General features: G+C 40.2%; 2 protein-coding genes across 8 annotated transcripts; both read left to right on the plus strand.

Moving 5' to 3' along the window:
• Positions 1-1,352: 1,352 nt before the first annotated feature.
• tmc8 (transmembrane channel-like 8) lies at positions 1,353-9,257 on the plus strand. Of its 2 annotated transcripts, none has more exons than XM_046048459.1 (16): positions 1,353-1,660; positions 2,453-2,714; positions 3,750-3,898; positions 4,034-4,168; positions 4,260-4,312; positions 4,402-4,541; positions 4,639-4,786; positions 5,408-5,572; positions 5,666-5,814; positions 5,912-5,981; positions 6,117-6,214; positions 6,415-6,601; positions 7,617-7,777; positions 7,985-8,128; positions 8,476-8,554; positions 8,755-9,257. In XM_046048459.1, exons 1-16 carry the CDS (start codon positions 1,618-1,620, stop codon positions 8,845-8,847), a joined length of 2,076 nt encoding a protein of 691 aa, XP_045904415.1. In that variant the 5' UTR covers positions 1,353-1,617; the 3' UTR covers positions 8,848-9,257. The 2 variants fall into 2 exon arrangements, with proteins under 2 accessions (XP_045904415.1, XP_045904416.1); XM_046048460.1 differs by having other exon boundaries at positions 8,760-9,257.
• A 106-nt stretch (positions 9,258-9,363) lies between these two features.
• On the plus strand, positions 9,364-15,281 carry LOC123970427 (putative pregnancy-specific beta-1-glycoprotein 7). 6 transcript variants are annotated; one of them, XM_046048463.1, is made up of 9 exons: positions 9,364-9,536; positions 9,634-9,660; positions 9,859-10,140; positions 10,256-10,552; positions 11,655-11,927; positions 12,026-12,358; positions 13,066-13,176; positions 13,372-13,446; positions 15,074-15,281. In XM_046048463.1, the coding sequence occupies exons 1-9, from the start codon at positions 9,482-9,484 to the stop codon at positions 15,211-15,213; spliced, it is 1,593 nt and encodes a 530-aa protein (XP_045904419.1). In that variant the 5' UTR covers positions 9,364-9,481; the 3' UTR covers positions 15,214-15,281. The 6 variants fall into 6 exon arrangements, 4 of the variants coding, with proteins under 4 accessions (XP_045904419.1, XP_045904421.1, XP_045904422.1 ...); XM_046048465.1 differs by having other exon boundaries at positions 13,372-13,484; positions 14,973-15,203; XM_046048466.1 differs by having other exon boundaries at positions 13,372-13,484; positions 15,074-15,203.
• The last annotated feature ends 9 nt before the right edge of the window (positions 15,282-15,290 follow it).

A 15,290-nucleotide genomic window follows, 5' to 3' on the forward strand; every position in this document is an offset into this window, starting at 1 on the left:
TGTCCTTTGGCCTTTTCTCTTGACTCACCTGCACATACCTAGTCACACCTAAGCTAACTCTAAAAAAACAAAAAGCCTGTGTGAGGATGAAGTGACCAGCCTCATCTTACATTGTCATTTTAGGCTACTTCACTGCCAAGCAAATATCTGTAATAAACTTAAATAGTTTAAAAAATGTTACACGGTTGCTTATGCTTATGTGTGTGACATCTTACTGCCAGTGTCTCCATTGGCCTTTTTTTGCAGAAGACATTTTGAAATGTCATAGCAGAAAAAGCAAACTAAATAATAAAATGAATGATGGCTGAACTAGATTCAGCTCCTTCAGTTTCAGGGTCCTGGTATTGTGCATGCTGTCGCTCTACCATTGCTTACAGGGACAAAGGAATAGAACAGAGTAGTTATGCCTGTGCTTTTCCTAAGAAAAAGGGCCGATGCCCATCTGTCACTTACATGCTCACATTCATGTTTCACTTACAAAGGGACATTTTTTTCATGTGAAGTAAAATGATGAAGTGATGTGTCCATATGTTTTAGGTAATGACAGTGTAAGAAGTTTCTCTAATCCAATCACAGAAAGTAAAGAAAGAATTGAACATTTCTACTCACTAATTGAAACTAAGCGTGTAGAAACAGCACATAAGAAATGACACCCATGCTCATGTTTCTCTGTAAATGGTTCTGACTGGAAGCCTCAAATGTCTGTGGTGTAGTAAGTGGGTGTAAAGAGCCTTTCTGCGACATCATCTCTGATTCAAACGTCAGTTTCCATAAAATGAAACACTGCCTAGTGTTGCTCATGTGAAGTCTATATAGTGCTGTCAGGCAGGATTGTGAAAAAGGAAGATGATGATTACTTATCTGATTACCTAATTATTTAACTTAATTTAAAGGGAAATTGATGTTTGGCTTGATAATGGTGGCAAATTATATTCACATTTTCAATTGAATTTAAAATTAAATGTTTATTTAACAGTGGATTTCACAGACAAAGGCCTCTGAAAACATATCATATTTCATTATAAATCATTAGATAGTACTTGAAAAGTAGAAAATAAAATTAAATCGAAACACTTCAACACCACTGAAAAGCTCCATCTTCTGTGTTACTATCATCTACAGTAAGGTGTCCAGTCTGATCAGGTCCAGCCGTAACAAAACCTTTAACCATACTAATTCTCATCTAATTATGGCCTTCAACAATTTCTTACTGGTTTTCAGTCCAGTGTGTATTTGTGGGCATATGTTGTGAAATGATTTCAGCCATCAATGCGCCTGCTTCTGCTTCCTGTCATGTGATTTCCTGTGAGCTGTCAAATTCAGCTACAGGTGGTCGTCTCTGTGGACAGATTGTACATCTACTCAACCTGCCAGAAAGTGAGCCGTACCAACGGGACTTGAGGAACAACACTAGCTCCAGATCGGCCACTCGGGGGTCTTTCATTTCAGTGTGGCGTTGATGTGAGCTGCAAAAGACGGATATTTTGATGCAGATTGCGGAAGTAAATGTTTCAGAACTTTAAGTTGTAGCGTTGGTGGAGATTCTTGTTAAGTTGATGAAGCAAGAAGAGTGGTGTTCAAGCATTTGTTATTAAAGAGGAAGTGCAGGGAGAAAAAATGGAGGAGCACGGTACTGTCAACTTCATGAGACTGCTGTCAGGTAAAATCATACAACTGTGGTTGTGCATTTACATCTATATATGTGTGTGAGAGAGAGACGACATCTTGCTTGTTCAACACTGCGTCTGCACTTGTAGTATGTGTGAATTTGTGTGGGATTATGCTGAGTGATACACTTACAGTACATGTACTGGATCTTTGCATATATAGTTTACTGCCAGATGAAACTAAGAGCCACGATTACTTCATTTCTTGGGAATAGGATACATTTGGTGTCTGAAACTGCCCATTAACGCACTCACATCGAAAACTACATGCAATGTGCAATTTTATTGCTTCAAAGTAACAGTGGTAAATGCTGACACATAAAGGTGTTATCAAAAAGAATACACTTGCATGATCTATGAATTTAAACACTTACAAGATTCTACTGAGATTGCATACAGAGGCAAGAGAAAGAATCAACAGAAAATTTAGCTGTAACTAATTTGGTGATTGAATAATTGTTTTGATAATTATACCAATAATACCAAACATTTGCTGGTTTAAACTTTTCAAGTGTAAAGATTTGTGTTTTTTCTGTGTTTCATATCATTGTAAACTGAATATACTTGGGTTATATATGAAGATGTAACTTTGGGATCGATTTATCAAGAAAATAATCTGCAGATTGATTATAGAATAACTGTTAGTTGTAATCCTATACAGCCTGTAACAAAAACTGCTTTGTATGTAATCATGCACTGGAATCTACATTCATGTACCGTGTGTAGGAAATCACACGTGTAAATATATACAGATATATATACAGCGTGTGTCTTTCCCACCACAGATGAGAGCACTCGTTCCACCGTGTCGTCGGACTCCTGTGAGTACTATCAGACAGAGATATTTGATCAGCTGCCCAGCGTCCAGGCCATCCGAGCCGAACAAAACAGACAGGGTTTTGGGGAACCCTGCCAGGCCAACCAGGGTGGCTCAGAGCCGGGGGAGAAGATAAGCCATGGCCACCTGTCCAGAGGACCAAAAGACAAGACATCTACACAGCCGCTCAGGAACCTGGTCATGTGTATTCAGGGGAAGAGAGATGCCAGGTGGGAGAGTCTACACACTCCTGAAATCTGTGTCTTCTCATTCTCTAGTTACATTCTAGTGTAAAATGTCCATGCAACACCATGTTTACTTGGCCAGAAGATGTGAAAGGATCTCATCATCCTCACACAAAAAGCGTTTGAATTTTTTATTATATATAATCATAAATAAAATATTTTTGTGTGGCAGAAGTGTGTTTCTTCTGCTTTGCTATCTCGTTAATCATCTTGTAACTCAAACTGATCTTGTGATCACTTTGGGTGGGGGGTCCCATCTTCCAGGTTGGGCACCACTGCCTGAAAAAACCCTTAGACGATAGCCTTGTTGTAGTCTGTGTTTCTTTCAACAGAATATTTGTTGTTTGTTTAATTTAAACCTGTGCAAACGCACGCCTGTATTCTAGGCACATCCTATCATCATTGCATTTTTCCTCAAGCTGTTGAGTTTACTGACTTGCAGGAGACGGGATTAAAAAAAAAAGAGTGGACAAAATAAGAAATACCCAGACTTTTAATTCCTTGTTTGGGTCAAGCATTAAAACACTGGATCCTACAATTCCCATACTGCAACTCAATAGGATCTGTCATTACACCCTTCCTGCCTGGTGAACAGAGATGCACTTCATTCATAGACTGTATGGTTTCACACCTACACATGTCTTTTTGTCAAAATGTGTCCTAAAGCCAAAGTCTCAGACTTTAGAAAGCTCCTCCAGAGCCACAGAAGACATTATACAACTGTTTCCACAGGCTGAGTAGCACTCCCTGTGATTAGTGCATTGATCTTAATGTGTAGAATCAGTAGAGTCTCCATTTAAGTCCTACATGTTTAAATATTAATCTAAGAAGTGTTTGTCTGTCTCCTTTTAAAAAGCCTTAATGTTTGCTTTAAAGTAAGGAGATGAAAATGTGCTGCCTCATCTTTTTTTTCTGATCAAATACTGTGTTAATGGCATACTCTGTATATAAAAAGGTTAATGGTATTTCGATGATGAGATTTGGGGGTTTAACATTCATGATATTTATGCTACTAATTAGGGACAGGAGGAAGATGCAAATCAGCAATATTGGTTTTTGGGAGTCCTGGAGGCGGAGCCAGACCATCAACAGGATGAGGATTTGGGCACAGATGAGAGGAGCTCTATCAGGCCTGTTGCCATGGCAGAACACTCTCCACACCATTAAAGGTAGGAAAGGCCTGAAGTTCACTATAAGGGTCACCGGTTTGTTTCCACTGTATTGTATTTCCCTGACTAGATGATTTCACCTAAAACCATGTCGTTGCACAATTAAAATCACCAACCTGCACTGATGTCTTCCAGGCAGGTTTGGAGTCGGCGTGAAGGCTTACTTTGTTTTCCTCAGATATCTGGTTTACTTGAACCTACTTCACTGTGCTCTTATCTGGGGTTTCATTCTGGGGCCCACAACATTTTATGGCAGGAGCAACAGCAGTGGTGAGTCAGCTGTAATGACAGATTACAGAAAATTAACCACAACTCAGTGTAGACTCATGCAAAAACACCATTCTCCTCTGTGATTTTACAGAACCTTTGAGGTTTGGACGCAATGACTCTGTTTTGGATTTCTTCCTGGGATCAGTAAGCGTTATTTTGCTTGTGTATGTGTGTGTGTGTACTGTAAGTTATATGTGTTTCATGTAATGTAACCTCTCTTCTCCTCTCTAAAGGGCTACCTGGATCGTTCTCCAGTCTTCTTTGGCTTCTATACTCGTGGTTCCCTGAATTTGCCATGTTTGAATACACCTCTGCTGTACCTTGGTGGAATCCTCACTATCCTCTTCCTCAGTCTCATCATGGTGGTCCGTAGGTCAGTTTCAATACAACTGCTAAGGAACAAAAAGTTTCCTTACATCTTAAAGAAAGCCTCTGTACTAAATCTGCTCATCTGTACCTATCTCTGATAGAACGACAGTTGGCTATAAGCACACCTGGATGCTGGGGAAGCGCTACAGTATGAATGTGAGCTATAAGATCTTTTGTGGTTGGGACTTCAATATCCAGGACCCTTTTTCTGCTACTCTCAAACATAGCTTCATCAGGAATGATCTCAAGGTGAATGGAGGCACACGTAGTACCTGCATGCATTTAAATTCTTCTAATCTTCTAATTTACCATGGCACTGACCGTGGGATGCTGGGACATTTTAAGAGAAGAATTAAATTTGTCAATCCAATTGCCCAATTGGCTGTTTCATTGTCTGTTTTTGCAGATTTGCAGTCCTCCATCTTTATTTACAGCTGATCTACTAAAATAGCTTCCAAAATAGGTGCATGCACACATTCATGCACAAACAAATAGATATACTATATACCTGCCTACACAGACGCACTGCGATAAATGTCAGTGAAAAGTGGTGGCTACCTCTGTAATAATAGAAGACTACACAGAGGCAACATTGTTTGAAGCGGATAAAGAAATTTAGTGTGTCCCGGGATGCCTGGTTTCAATTTTCTAAGTCAGTTGTTGAAATAACAGTTTGGAGACGTCCCCGATGAATTTTCTGCTAGTTTCTTTTTTTATATTTCTCTGAAAAGGAAAGGTGTGTACAATATATGTAATGTAGATATACTGGATGATTCTTGTTTATGTGTGTGCATGCTGCAGTTGTAATGTTTTTATTGAGTTAAAACAGTCATGTAGATGGTAACAGTTTTTCTTCCTGTTGGCCCTCAGCTGTTGCTGGAGGAGCAGAGTTTCTCCCTCCGCGAGGCTCAGAGGACACTTGGACAGCGGGTGCTTCGCTACCTGCTCAGGTTCATCCTCAACCTGCTTGTTCTATCTCTGCTGGGTGGAGCCTTCTACCTTATTTACTTCGCCATAACAAAATCAGAGACCAAGGTAAACCTTTGATGCAGAACATCTGGTTTTGTTACAGTATGTCCTGCATTTGTTGAATAGACTGTCACATTTGATACCCCCTGTGTTTCTTAGAGTGAGCACTGGTTGGGCAGTCTGATCCTGGAGTACCTCCCTCCCATCACCATCACCTTTGTCAACCTGTTCCTCCCTCACATCTTCCGCAAGATCTCATCTTTTGAAGACTACTCTTTCACCACGCAGGTTAATGCCACGCTTGTGAGGTAAGGTGCACAGAGAGATAACACACAGGATAACCTAATTTACATGCACACATACATAAGCACACATGCGCGTGGATTCACTCTGTCCTTTCTTCAGGAGCATCTTCTTGAAGCTGGCCTCACTGGGGATTTACTTATTCTTCGTCTTCATAAAACAACATAAGCAAGTGAGACTGAGATTTATGTTTCAGAAGAAATCTGATGTGTCTTTCATTCAGACTTTCAGGACTAATGTGTGATGTCTGGTTGATCTTTTGGATTTTTTTAACCCCCACATTTGTGTGTTTTCCTATCTTTCCCAGTGCTGGGAGAACATATTTGGTAGAGAGATGTACAAGCTGTGCATCTTCAACTTCCTCGCCACTTTCTGCAACGCCTTTCTCTTGAACTACCCCAGGAAGTGGGTTTGCTTGAGATCAACAGTTTCTTTCTTTCTTAGTCATCATTATGGTTTAAATATAATGATCAATGCGTTTGATGTCTTTCTTGAGTAGATTCCAAAACAGTTTGGCTAATCTATGGAAATACTAACGCTCACTAATGCTACCTAGTCAAGATTCATCAGCTTACTGTGCAAACTGTCTTTCCTCTATGTGACAGGCTGCTGCAGGAGAAGTACCCTTCATCCTTGCTGGCCCGGCTGTCGGGGAAGCAGCGCTTTCTGATCCATTTCAATGTTTTGGATCTGGTGCACAGTCAGACAGTGTCCTGGGTGGGAGTCTACTACTGCCCTCTGCTGCCTCTAATAGGAACTGTAACACTGATGGCTACGTTCTACATCAAAAAGGTTGTCTGGAACATGAGAGTTATGGATCATCAATAACACATAAGCTGGTCAACTATCTTTTTCTATCTTTGCATCTCTTAATGTTTAAATACAGTTCAACATACTGTGCTGGCATCACATTAAGAACAAACCGAAAAAGATTTAATCTAACAATAAACTAAATAGCTGCCATGTTGCACACACACAGAGTACAGAGGTTTGAGCCCAAATACAGACACTGGCGTGATGAAAGTTTCGCAAGTCTTTATTTAACAAACGGCTGACACTAACATGTGAAGGTAGTTTTCAGCCTGAAATGAAAAACACAGTAGTCCACTATGAGAAGAGGTGAGTAATAGCAGAGAATTTCAAAAGCATAATCCACACATTTTAAAGGAATGGTTTGAATGGTGGAAACATCAAGCCTGGCTCTGTCCAAAGGTAACTAAATCTACGTCCGAGCACCTCTAAAGAACCAATTAACATATATTTGTTTAATCTGTGCAAAAAGTGTAAAAATGTCAATTCGTGGTTTTATGGTCATGTGCGGCACGATTGCTATGGTAGGTGCAGGTACTTCATTAAGTTACCGTGTCCGTAAAAGAAATAGTAAAACATAAAGTTGTTTGTACACTTTGGTTTTTGATAATTGGACAGAGCCAGGTTAGCTGTTTAAATCTGTTTCCAGTCATTCTGCTAATCTAAGCTAACTGTCTCCTGGCTCGAGCTTTACATTTAACGTCCAGAAATGAGAGCAGTATCAATATTCCCATCTAAATCTCAGCAAGAATACAATTAAACAAATTTCCCAAAATGGTCCTTTAAGTTAACGAGTAACTTTCTTTGTATCTGTCCTGAAAGGGTTTGCGGGTTAAATAGCTCAATGGAACAGTTTTTTTCTCCTTGTTTAACTCTTTGAACTGCTCTGTGGTACATGGTTTTGTAGTGACAGATGCACAGGCTTGTGACCAAGAAGCACTAGTGACCATGCGTATTTGAACATTTTCCAACAATGCCCGTGTCTCTTTGTCTTCAGTTCGGGGTCCTGCGTTGCTGTGTGGCAGAGCAGAGGATGTTTCGAGCCTCCAGCTCCTCCGTTTTATTCCACTTCATGTTGCTGCTCGGCCTCCTCATGGCTGTAGCCACACTGGGCTTCACTTTCTACCAGCAAAACCAAGACGCAGTGAACACAAACATGTACTCTTTTTACTGTAACTTTGACTGTAATGTTGTAATGTTGAACACACTGTCTACATGTTCATTTTCAATTCACCCTATTTATTTATTTAGTTGTTTAAATGTTAATATAAAACATATCTGGCCTTTTAGCAGTAGAAGTAAAGATAACATTTATATTTTACTTTTATCTGCTGCCCCCCCCCCCCCCCCCCCCCCCCCCCCCAGGACCTCCTGTGGTCCATTTGGAAACGGAGAAACTGTGTTAAATGTGACAGGAGTGTGTGTGGACAGTCTCCCGGGGCCGGTACAGACCACTCTCCACTACCTGTCCTCTGAGGCCTTCGCTCTGCCGCTCATACTAGCTGAGATGTGAGTATGCAAAGAGACAACAGGCATATGCAAACACTGGCTCTATATTTCCAGTTGGAAGTAAAACAAACCTACTTCAAGAGTGTTTTAACCTTTGGGTGAGAGAACTAGAAGCACCATGTGTACAGCTGCATGCATGTTGTACAAAAGTAATGAACATTACAAACTGTTTTAAAAATACACGTGCAGCACTTTCATCTGTTCTGCTGGTCTTTCAATGTGAAAAATTATATCCCACCAAAGCTGGAGGTAAAAATAAAATGCCTTAAAACTGTGAGAGAAGAAATTCTTTGTATTAATATTTCTAGGGGTTTTAATTTGACAAGGAACACATTCTGTTTCCTCAGTATCATCTTAACCTCCTACGTGTCACGAAAAGGAGCCAATCAGAAGGCCATTGAGAGACTGAAAGACATGCTGGTTATGGTAAGTCACATGTCATCAAGGAACATTCACAGAATAAAGTTATGTAGATATTGGTAGATATATAGGAAATGTCCGAGTTACACCCAGTTGATTTAGTTGGTGTAAATTAATCATTCCTGCTGGGGTCTGATAGTGTGTTGTGCTTTTCTACTGTGTCTGGGTGCGTGTTGTGGCTATAAATTTATGTGTTTTCCTTACAGAGCAGCTCAGATAAGCGTTTCCTGGTGAAGCAACATGCCACAATGCTCAGACAAAAGAGAAACACCAATAGAGTCCGTTCTGCGGCCATTTAAGCCATACTAACTGATTAAAGGCCCCGAGCTGTCTGTCAGGCCTGTCCATTCACAGACTTCCACTGAAAAATAAAGCCTTGCTTTGGCCAACCACAGCTGGGTGGAGGCCCGGGGGTGGCTAAAAATAAAAAAGTTGAAGGACTGATGAGCTTTTCCACATGATATACAAAGATAAGAAAAAGTTACCTTTTTCTGCAAATGTATTTAACCTTCATATAATGCATTATCTTAATCTTAGTCACTTCTGCAGTCATTTTCTATAGTATTGACATTTTGTGATGATTGGTTTATGGTCCTTTTGAGTTTGTTAAGCTTAATATATAGTTGAAACGTTTGTGTTCTCACTTATTTGTATTTTTAACTGCAAGTCAACTTTATTTTATTTTAACTATATATATATTTAATAGCAAGGTCACAATTCTTATGTTCATGTTTTTATTTCACACCTGCTTTGGCAATGTAAACATCTGTTTCCCATGCCAATAAAGCCCCACTGAATTGAACTTTTTACTTTTTCTAAAATGTTATCTACTTGTAACACATGTGCGACACCCTCAGCTTTTACGCACACACATGGATCCACACATACACAGAAACACACTGAACCCAGCCATAGAAACCATGTCAAAGATAAATGCGGAGCACTGTAATGAAGAATCTACAGACTCTAAATTTGTTGCCAATTTTGGGTGAGTTAATAGAAGTTTAAATTAAAAATGGTGACATGAATAAATAATTTAATGGACTTATATCCTTACTGAAATGTTTTGTTGACTTTTGTTTCAGCTCTGGCAAGTTTGTTCGTCAAGATAAGTAAGTTTGTTAAAGTGGTGCTTATCTTATGGAGCTCAGTTTGCTGAGAAATTTTTTGTTTGTTGTTTTCAGAACCTTTCAGATATTTACTGCATTGTAAAGTGTCAGGGGAAGACTGCTATTGATATTCTTTGATCTCATGAAATAATGTGGTGGCTGCATCTGCTCATAATCTCTTTAAAACATGTCTTTCTTTAGGCGAATCAATCTCTCTTCGCCCAGTGCTGACTGGCCCTGACATGGCCTACCTCGGCTCAAGGGTGGCTTTCCGGTGTATTGCGCCGGACTCCTCTCCGCCAAACGCCTACGAGCTGATGAGGGATGGTGGTGTCCGGGTTGCCACAGTCACTGTCCTTCAAGGGGACCAACCTGCATTATTCTTCCTTAAGATCGCTGCAACATCAGAGGGGTCATACCACTGCAAGGCGACTGCAGGAAGAACCACAGGAGTCAGCAACAGCATCAAGCTGAGTGTAATCAGTAAGTAAAAGACACACTATTACAGTCTTTTGAGTCCCTGTTATTTTACTGTAGACAATCATTCCCAAACTTGACCTCTTCCTTCCTCACCCTTATATCATTATCTAACTTCTAGTTCCACCAGCAATAACCAGAGTGACTTCTGAACCCTCTCCCCCAGTCGCATACGAGGGGTCACACATTGTACTGAGCTGCAACGTTACAAAGGGCTCCCACCTTTCCTACACCTGGTTTTTCAATAGGAAGGAAGTCACATCTTCAACATCTCCCTTCTTCCACATCACTGAGAACAAGCTAGTGATTGAGGAGTTGACTCCAGAGCTTGCTGGGAACTATTATTGCATGGCTTGGTCCAGGGTGCAGGACATCAGGAGGTTTTCCAGCAGCTCAGAGGTCCAGGTGACTGTCAAAGGTATGCGTCTTGCTCAAGGACATATTGGCAGAGATATTGTTACAGTGGGAATTGAACTCTGGTCTCTCACACCAAAGGCATGTGTTTTATCCTTATCCTATGCACCATAAGATAAGAAAACCTTTATTTGTCCCACAGTGGGGAAATTGCGGTTTGCAACAGCAAAGACAAGAGCAGAGATAGATAAGTGTACAAAGTAGCATAAACATAAACATGACATAAAGTGTCAGACAATAAAGTAGCGTTCTTACAGTAAATAAAAACAAAGTTACTGTACATTAAATAAGACTTTTAATACATCCTCAGTTGGACTCTATGTTTGGTGCTAATTACCAAATGTTAGCATGCTAACACGCTAAATTGTTGAGATTTTACCTGCTAAACATTAGCATGTCACCACTTAGCTCAAAACACAGCTGCGTCTAAGTACAGCCGCATCCAGCTGCTATCATGGCTGTTAGCTCTTAGCATTGTGGTTTAGGTGGAAACAAAATCATAATAACATAAATTGAAACATTTTAAAATTAAAGAGTTTCATCCAACAACGACAAGATGACTAAATGGAGCCTTTAGACCCAAGATGTTACATCAAACCTTTTTGAAAATCCACTCTATGGCCAAAATTATGTGGACACTCATGGCGTGTTAAAATGCTGCTGCACTTTTCTGGGAGGGATTTTGGCAAGATTTTCAGTGCTGATGTTGGGCGATGATGTCCGGCTCACAGTTCCAATTAATCCCAAAGGTGTTGGATGGGGTTGAGGTCCGGGCCAGTCACCACACCAAACTGAGAAAAGCATTTCTTTATGGGCCTGGCTTTGTGCTCTGGGGTATGGTCACGTTGAAGCAGGAAAGGGCCATACCCACAATGTTGCTGCAAAGTTGGAAGCACACTATAGTGTGAAATATGATTGTATACAGTAGCATTAAGAGTTATCTTAAGTGGAAGTAAGGGGACTAAAAACAGCCCCAGACCAAATGCACACAATCATCGTGCACATACCTTTGGCCATACCCATACCCTGATTCATGTACCTGCCTGATGTGCCTGTGCCTGACATGTTCCTGTCCCCATCTTCTCTCCTATTCATTCCTTCAACAGTCTATGTTTCAAAACCAAGGATCTCTTTCTGCATCTCCAAAGAGGGAGCCAGTTACATTGGCAACGTGACCTGCTGGTCAACAAGAGGGAGTCCTCCAGTCAACTTCTCTCTTTCAATAGATGACAAGGAAGTGGGATCTGTCTCAGCAACTGAATCCCTCGCTGTCTGGTTCCCTGTCGCAATGGTACCCGGGCTGGACATGGGTGTGGCTCGATGTCGGGTGAATACTGAGGTGCAGGACTTGATGAGTGAGCCTGTGGCTCTAGAAGTGGGTATGAGCTACACTGACAAGTTCAAGGAAATTTGTCTTTCTGTTATTGTCTATCTCTTCATAACCTTTCTCTCCTTGTCTTCCCTCCTCTTCATCCAGTCCCTGTCGGAGGTGATGTGAAAGTGGAGGTGGAGTATCTCTACAGAGATGACTCCAAACTGGCGGTTGCCAGGCTGAACTGTCATGTCAGCAGAGGAACTTTCCCTTACATCTCCTGGCTCTTGAACAACTCTATCTTCCCCTCTGAGACGCATGTAGACTCTCATATTCCGCCCGTCCTGTCTCACTGTGCTCTTGCTGACCATGGACGAACCCTTGTTCTGGCCAAGCTCGGCCCAGAGGAGTCTGGTTATTACAGCTGCAGGGTCAGGGACAGCTACGATGACTCAGGGCCCTGGGTGGAGAGTGCTTCCGTGCTAGTCCAAGTCACAGGTGAAAAGATCAAGACTAGGTGTCGAATAAAAATTATCTTAAAGTAATAGTGATAAGGGATATATGCCTATTTGTGTGCTTACAGAAAGTTGGATGCAATTAGATTGATACCACTCTTACCTCTGTACGTTATGAAGCAACTGCCAGCAGCCGATTAGCTTAGCTTAGCATAAAGAATAGAAACAGGGGGAAACAGCTAGCCTGCCTTTAAGTGTGAAAACAACAATTTTCCAGAGGATTACGTCCCTGACTACTTCTTGACCAGGAGCAAAAGTTTCAGCTGATTGACCAGGAACCGCGCAGTGGCAACAAAACTCCTGGCCAGGGTTTTGATCCAGGCTAGCTGTCCTTTATGCTAAGCTATGCTAACCAGCTTCAGCTCCAGCTACATATTTACCATAAATGTGTGAGTAGTATCTCTTGGTGTAATGTTTGGTTTAAAAAAGAATAGGCATATTTATTAAAATGTTTAACTATTCCTTTAACAAATTTCTTTTGAATCCAGACTCATCTTAACATGTCACACGTGCCCTTGCTATTTGTGTGGGGTCTCTGCACCCTTTACCACATCACAATTATTACTCTTGATCAGACAACTCCACGCCTCAAGTAAAATCTTCCTGCGAAACACCATTAAGCACATATTTTACATTTAAATGCCTTATAGTCTGTAATACTTCACTGCCCTCATCCCTTCTCTTCCACAGAGGTCTTCATGACCACCATAGAGGCCATTAGTATAGGGTTCTGCTGCTTCCTTCTCGTGACGTTGGCAGTGGGTGTAGGCTGTGTGTACAAGATGTTGGACCACAAGCGAGGTGTGTGTCTCCCTGTTTTTGTTTGTATGTGTTTGTGTGTGTGAGGGAATAATTAATTGACTGGAACCGTTTATATAAAATGTTCTTCTGTCGCCACCTCCGATTTCTTTCACTGTTCACGTCCACATTTCTACAACAAAGTAAGCTTTTAAGTTTATGTATTGTTCTGTAACTCAACAACAACCTGTTCAACAGTGTGTGTGCCTTCCAGTCCCAGTTCTGATGCACATCGTCTGCCTGCACCCACGTCTCTGTCAAGAAGCAGACAGGGTAATACTCCCTCTTCAGACTATGATTTTCAGAATCAGGTATGCAGGCCTGCAGAACACAATGATTCTGAATCAGTCAAATATTACACACTATCCACATGTGCTTTACTTTACATGTCCCTTAATTTCTGAAAATTTCTTAGGAAGGTACTAATATGTAACTGTAAATTCATAGTAAGGTTCCTGGGAAATATTAGTAACTTGGTACTAATTACAGGAAAAGTGGACAGTGTTTAATTGGTACATTTTCAGTTGGTATTTTACATGTCTGCCTTTTCACAGTAATAAGGTAAATGTAAATGCTCCGTATTTGTATAGCGCCTTTCTAGTCTTTTTCGACCACTTAAAGCGCTTTTACACTACATCTGCATTCACCATTCACACACATTTATACACTGAGCCTAAGTGCTCAAACAGAAACTAACATTCACACAGGAGCCAGTGCTATGGCATTATGTTTTATTGTTGTATATCAATTGCTGTGTGATTTAATGTGGTTTTTTTTTTATTTTTGTTTCTTTTAAGCCATTATGTGCCTAGTATAACATCTTGCCAATGGACTGCAGTTGAAAATTAGCCTGCTGGCTAACACTGGCACATTTACAGAAATGTTGATTAATGTGCACTGTCCTTAAATAAATAAATGAGAAATGAGAAATGAGAAATTCATACAATGGTAAAAATAGCCACAATTCAGGGTTCAGTATCTTGTCCAAGGACACTTCAGCGTGCATCTTGAGGGAGCCGGGATTGAACCGCCGACTTTCCAGCCAACCCGCTCTACCCCCTGAGCCACAGCCGCCCCCTAAAATAAGCAATGATTTTGTTTTCTGGAAAGAAAATAGAAAGAGAAAATAGAACTGCTCGATTTAAACCAAATATTTATGAACTATTCACTGAAGACACATTTCATATTTTTGACATTTATGCATTTTCACTGGTCAAAAGACTCTCAAGGTTACACTAGCAATTAATTGTAATCAATCAATGAATGTAACATGAATAGAACCTTGTGTCTATTTTTGCTGTTATTGTACAAATTTAAGTAGTTTTCTAAATTCCCAATTATTTTCTACCATAACATAGATAGATTTTAAGTCAGAAAACAGCAGGCCTCCATAACATGCAAAAAAATACATGATTTGTGAATATATTTTAGGCTTAGCAGTTCTCTCTAGAAAAGTACTCAGGAGATCCAATACTGCTTTTAAACACAAGTAATTCTAATAATTGCCCCTCTTTTCTGTATAACAGTAGCAAATTACAATTTTCTTACCAGGACACAGAAATGATTAGGAAACTGCAGACATGTGAAATAAAGTGTTATCAATTGTTCTCCAGAAACCTTCTATCTTTTTAAAACAACATCAACTCTTTAAGAATGTAAACAAATATTCTTAAAATTAAGGATTACTTACCATCTGTGTCTGCTTAAATGAAGTGATTGTTTTGTTTATATATAAGAAACATTGTGAACCAGGTAAACAAGAAGACACCATAACTGTTCTTTCTCTCTCTCTGTTTTAGACTGCAGAGATCACAGTATGACACAGGAGGAACCTGCACTTCTTCATGCAAACTGTCATTATTTCATTTAAAATCTGCAACTATTTGTTGTTGTTCTGCAGGCACGACAAGTGTGACTTTCCCTGAGCTGCCACGTTACTTGGACATTCAGTTAAGAAGAGTTAGAGATTATGTTTTTCAGCTAAACTACATTATACTGTCATGTTTGCAAATAAAAATTCAAATTTTAAATGATGTTTGATTGTTTTTTTAATTAAACAATGAAAAAAATTATGTTTGATTACACCTTTTCCTCTACCTTAAAATACATCTGACTTA

Source organism: Micropterus dolomieu, linkage group LG04 (genome assembly GCF_021292245.1).
Source record: "Micropterus dolomieu isolate WLL.071019.BEF.003 ecotype Adirondacks linkage group LG04, ASM2129224v1, whole genome shotgun sequence".
In the NCBI taxonomy this organism is placed as follows: domain Eukaryota; kingdom Metazoa; phylum Chordata; class Actinopteri; order Centrarchiformes; family Centrarchidae; genus Micropterus; species Micropterus dolomieu.

What these genes read in the sequence shown, in the direction of transcription:
- tmc8 (XM_046048459.1), top strand. Translation starts at nt 1,618, where the DNA reads ATGGAGGAGCACGGTACTGTCAACTTCATGAGACTGCTGTCAG. An exon ending in TAACAAAATCAGAGACCAAG is followed by an intron (nt 5,573 to 5,665) that starts GTAAACCTTTGA and finishes TGTGTTTCTTAG; the next exon opens with AGTGAGCACTGGTTGGGCAG. An exon ending in GTTAATGCCACGCTTGTGAG is followed by an intron (nt 5,815 to 5,911) that starts GTAAGGTGCACA and finishes TCCTTTCTTCAG; the next exon opens with GAGCATCTTCTTGAAGCTGG.
- LOC123970427 (XM_046048463.1), top strand. Translation starts at nt 9,482, where the DNA reads ATGCGGAGCACTGTAATGAAGAATCTACAGACTCTAAATTTGTTGCCA. An exon ending in GGTCCAGGTGACTGTCAAAG is followed by an intron (nt 10,553 to 11,654) that starts GTATGCGTCTTG and finishes TTCCTTCAACAG; the next exon opens with TCTATGTTTCAAAACCAAGG. An exon ending in GCCTGTGGCTCTAGAAGTGG is followed by an intron (nt 11,928 to 12,025) that starts GTATGAGCTACA and finishes CTCTTCATCCAG; the next exon opens with TCCCTGTCGGAGGTGATGTG.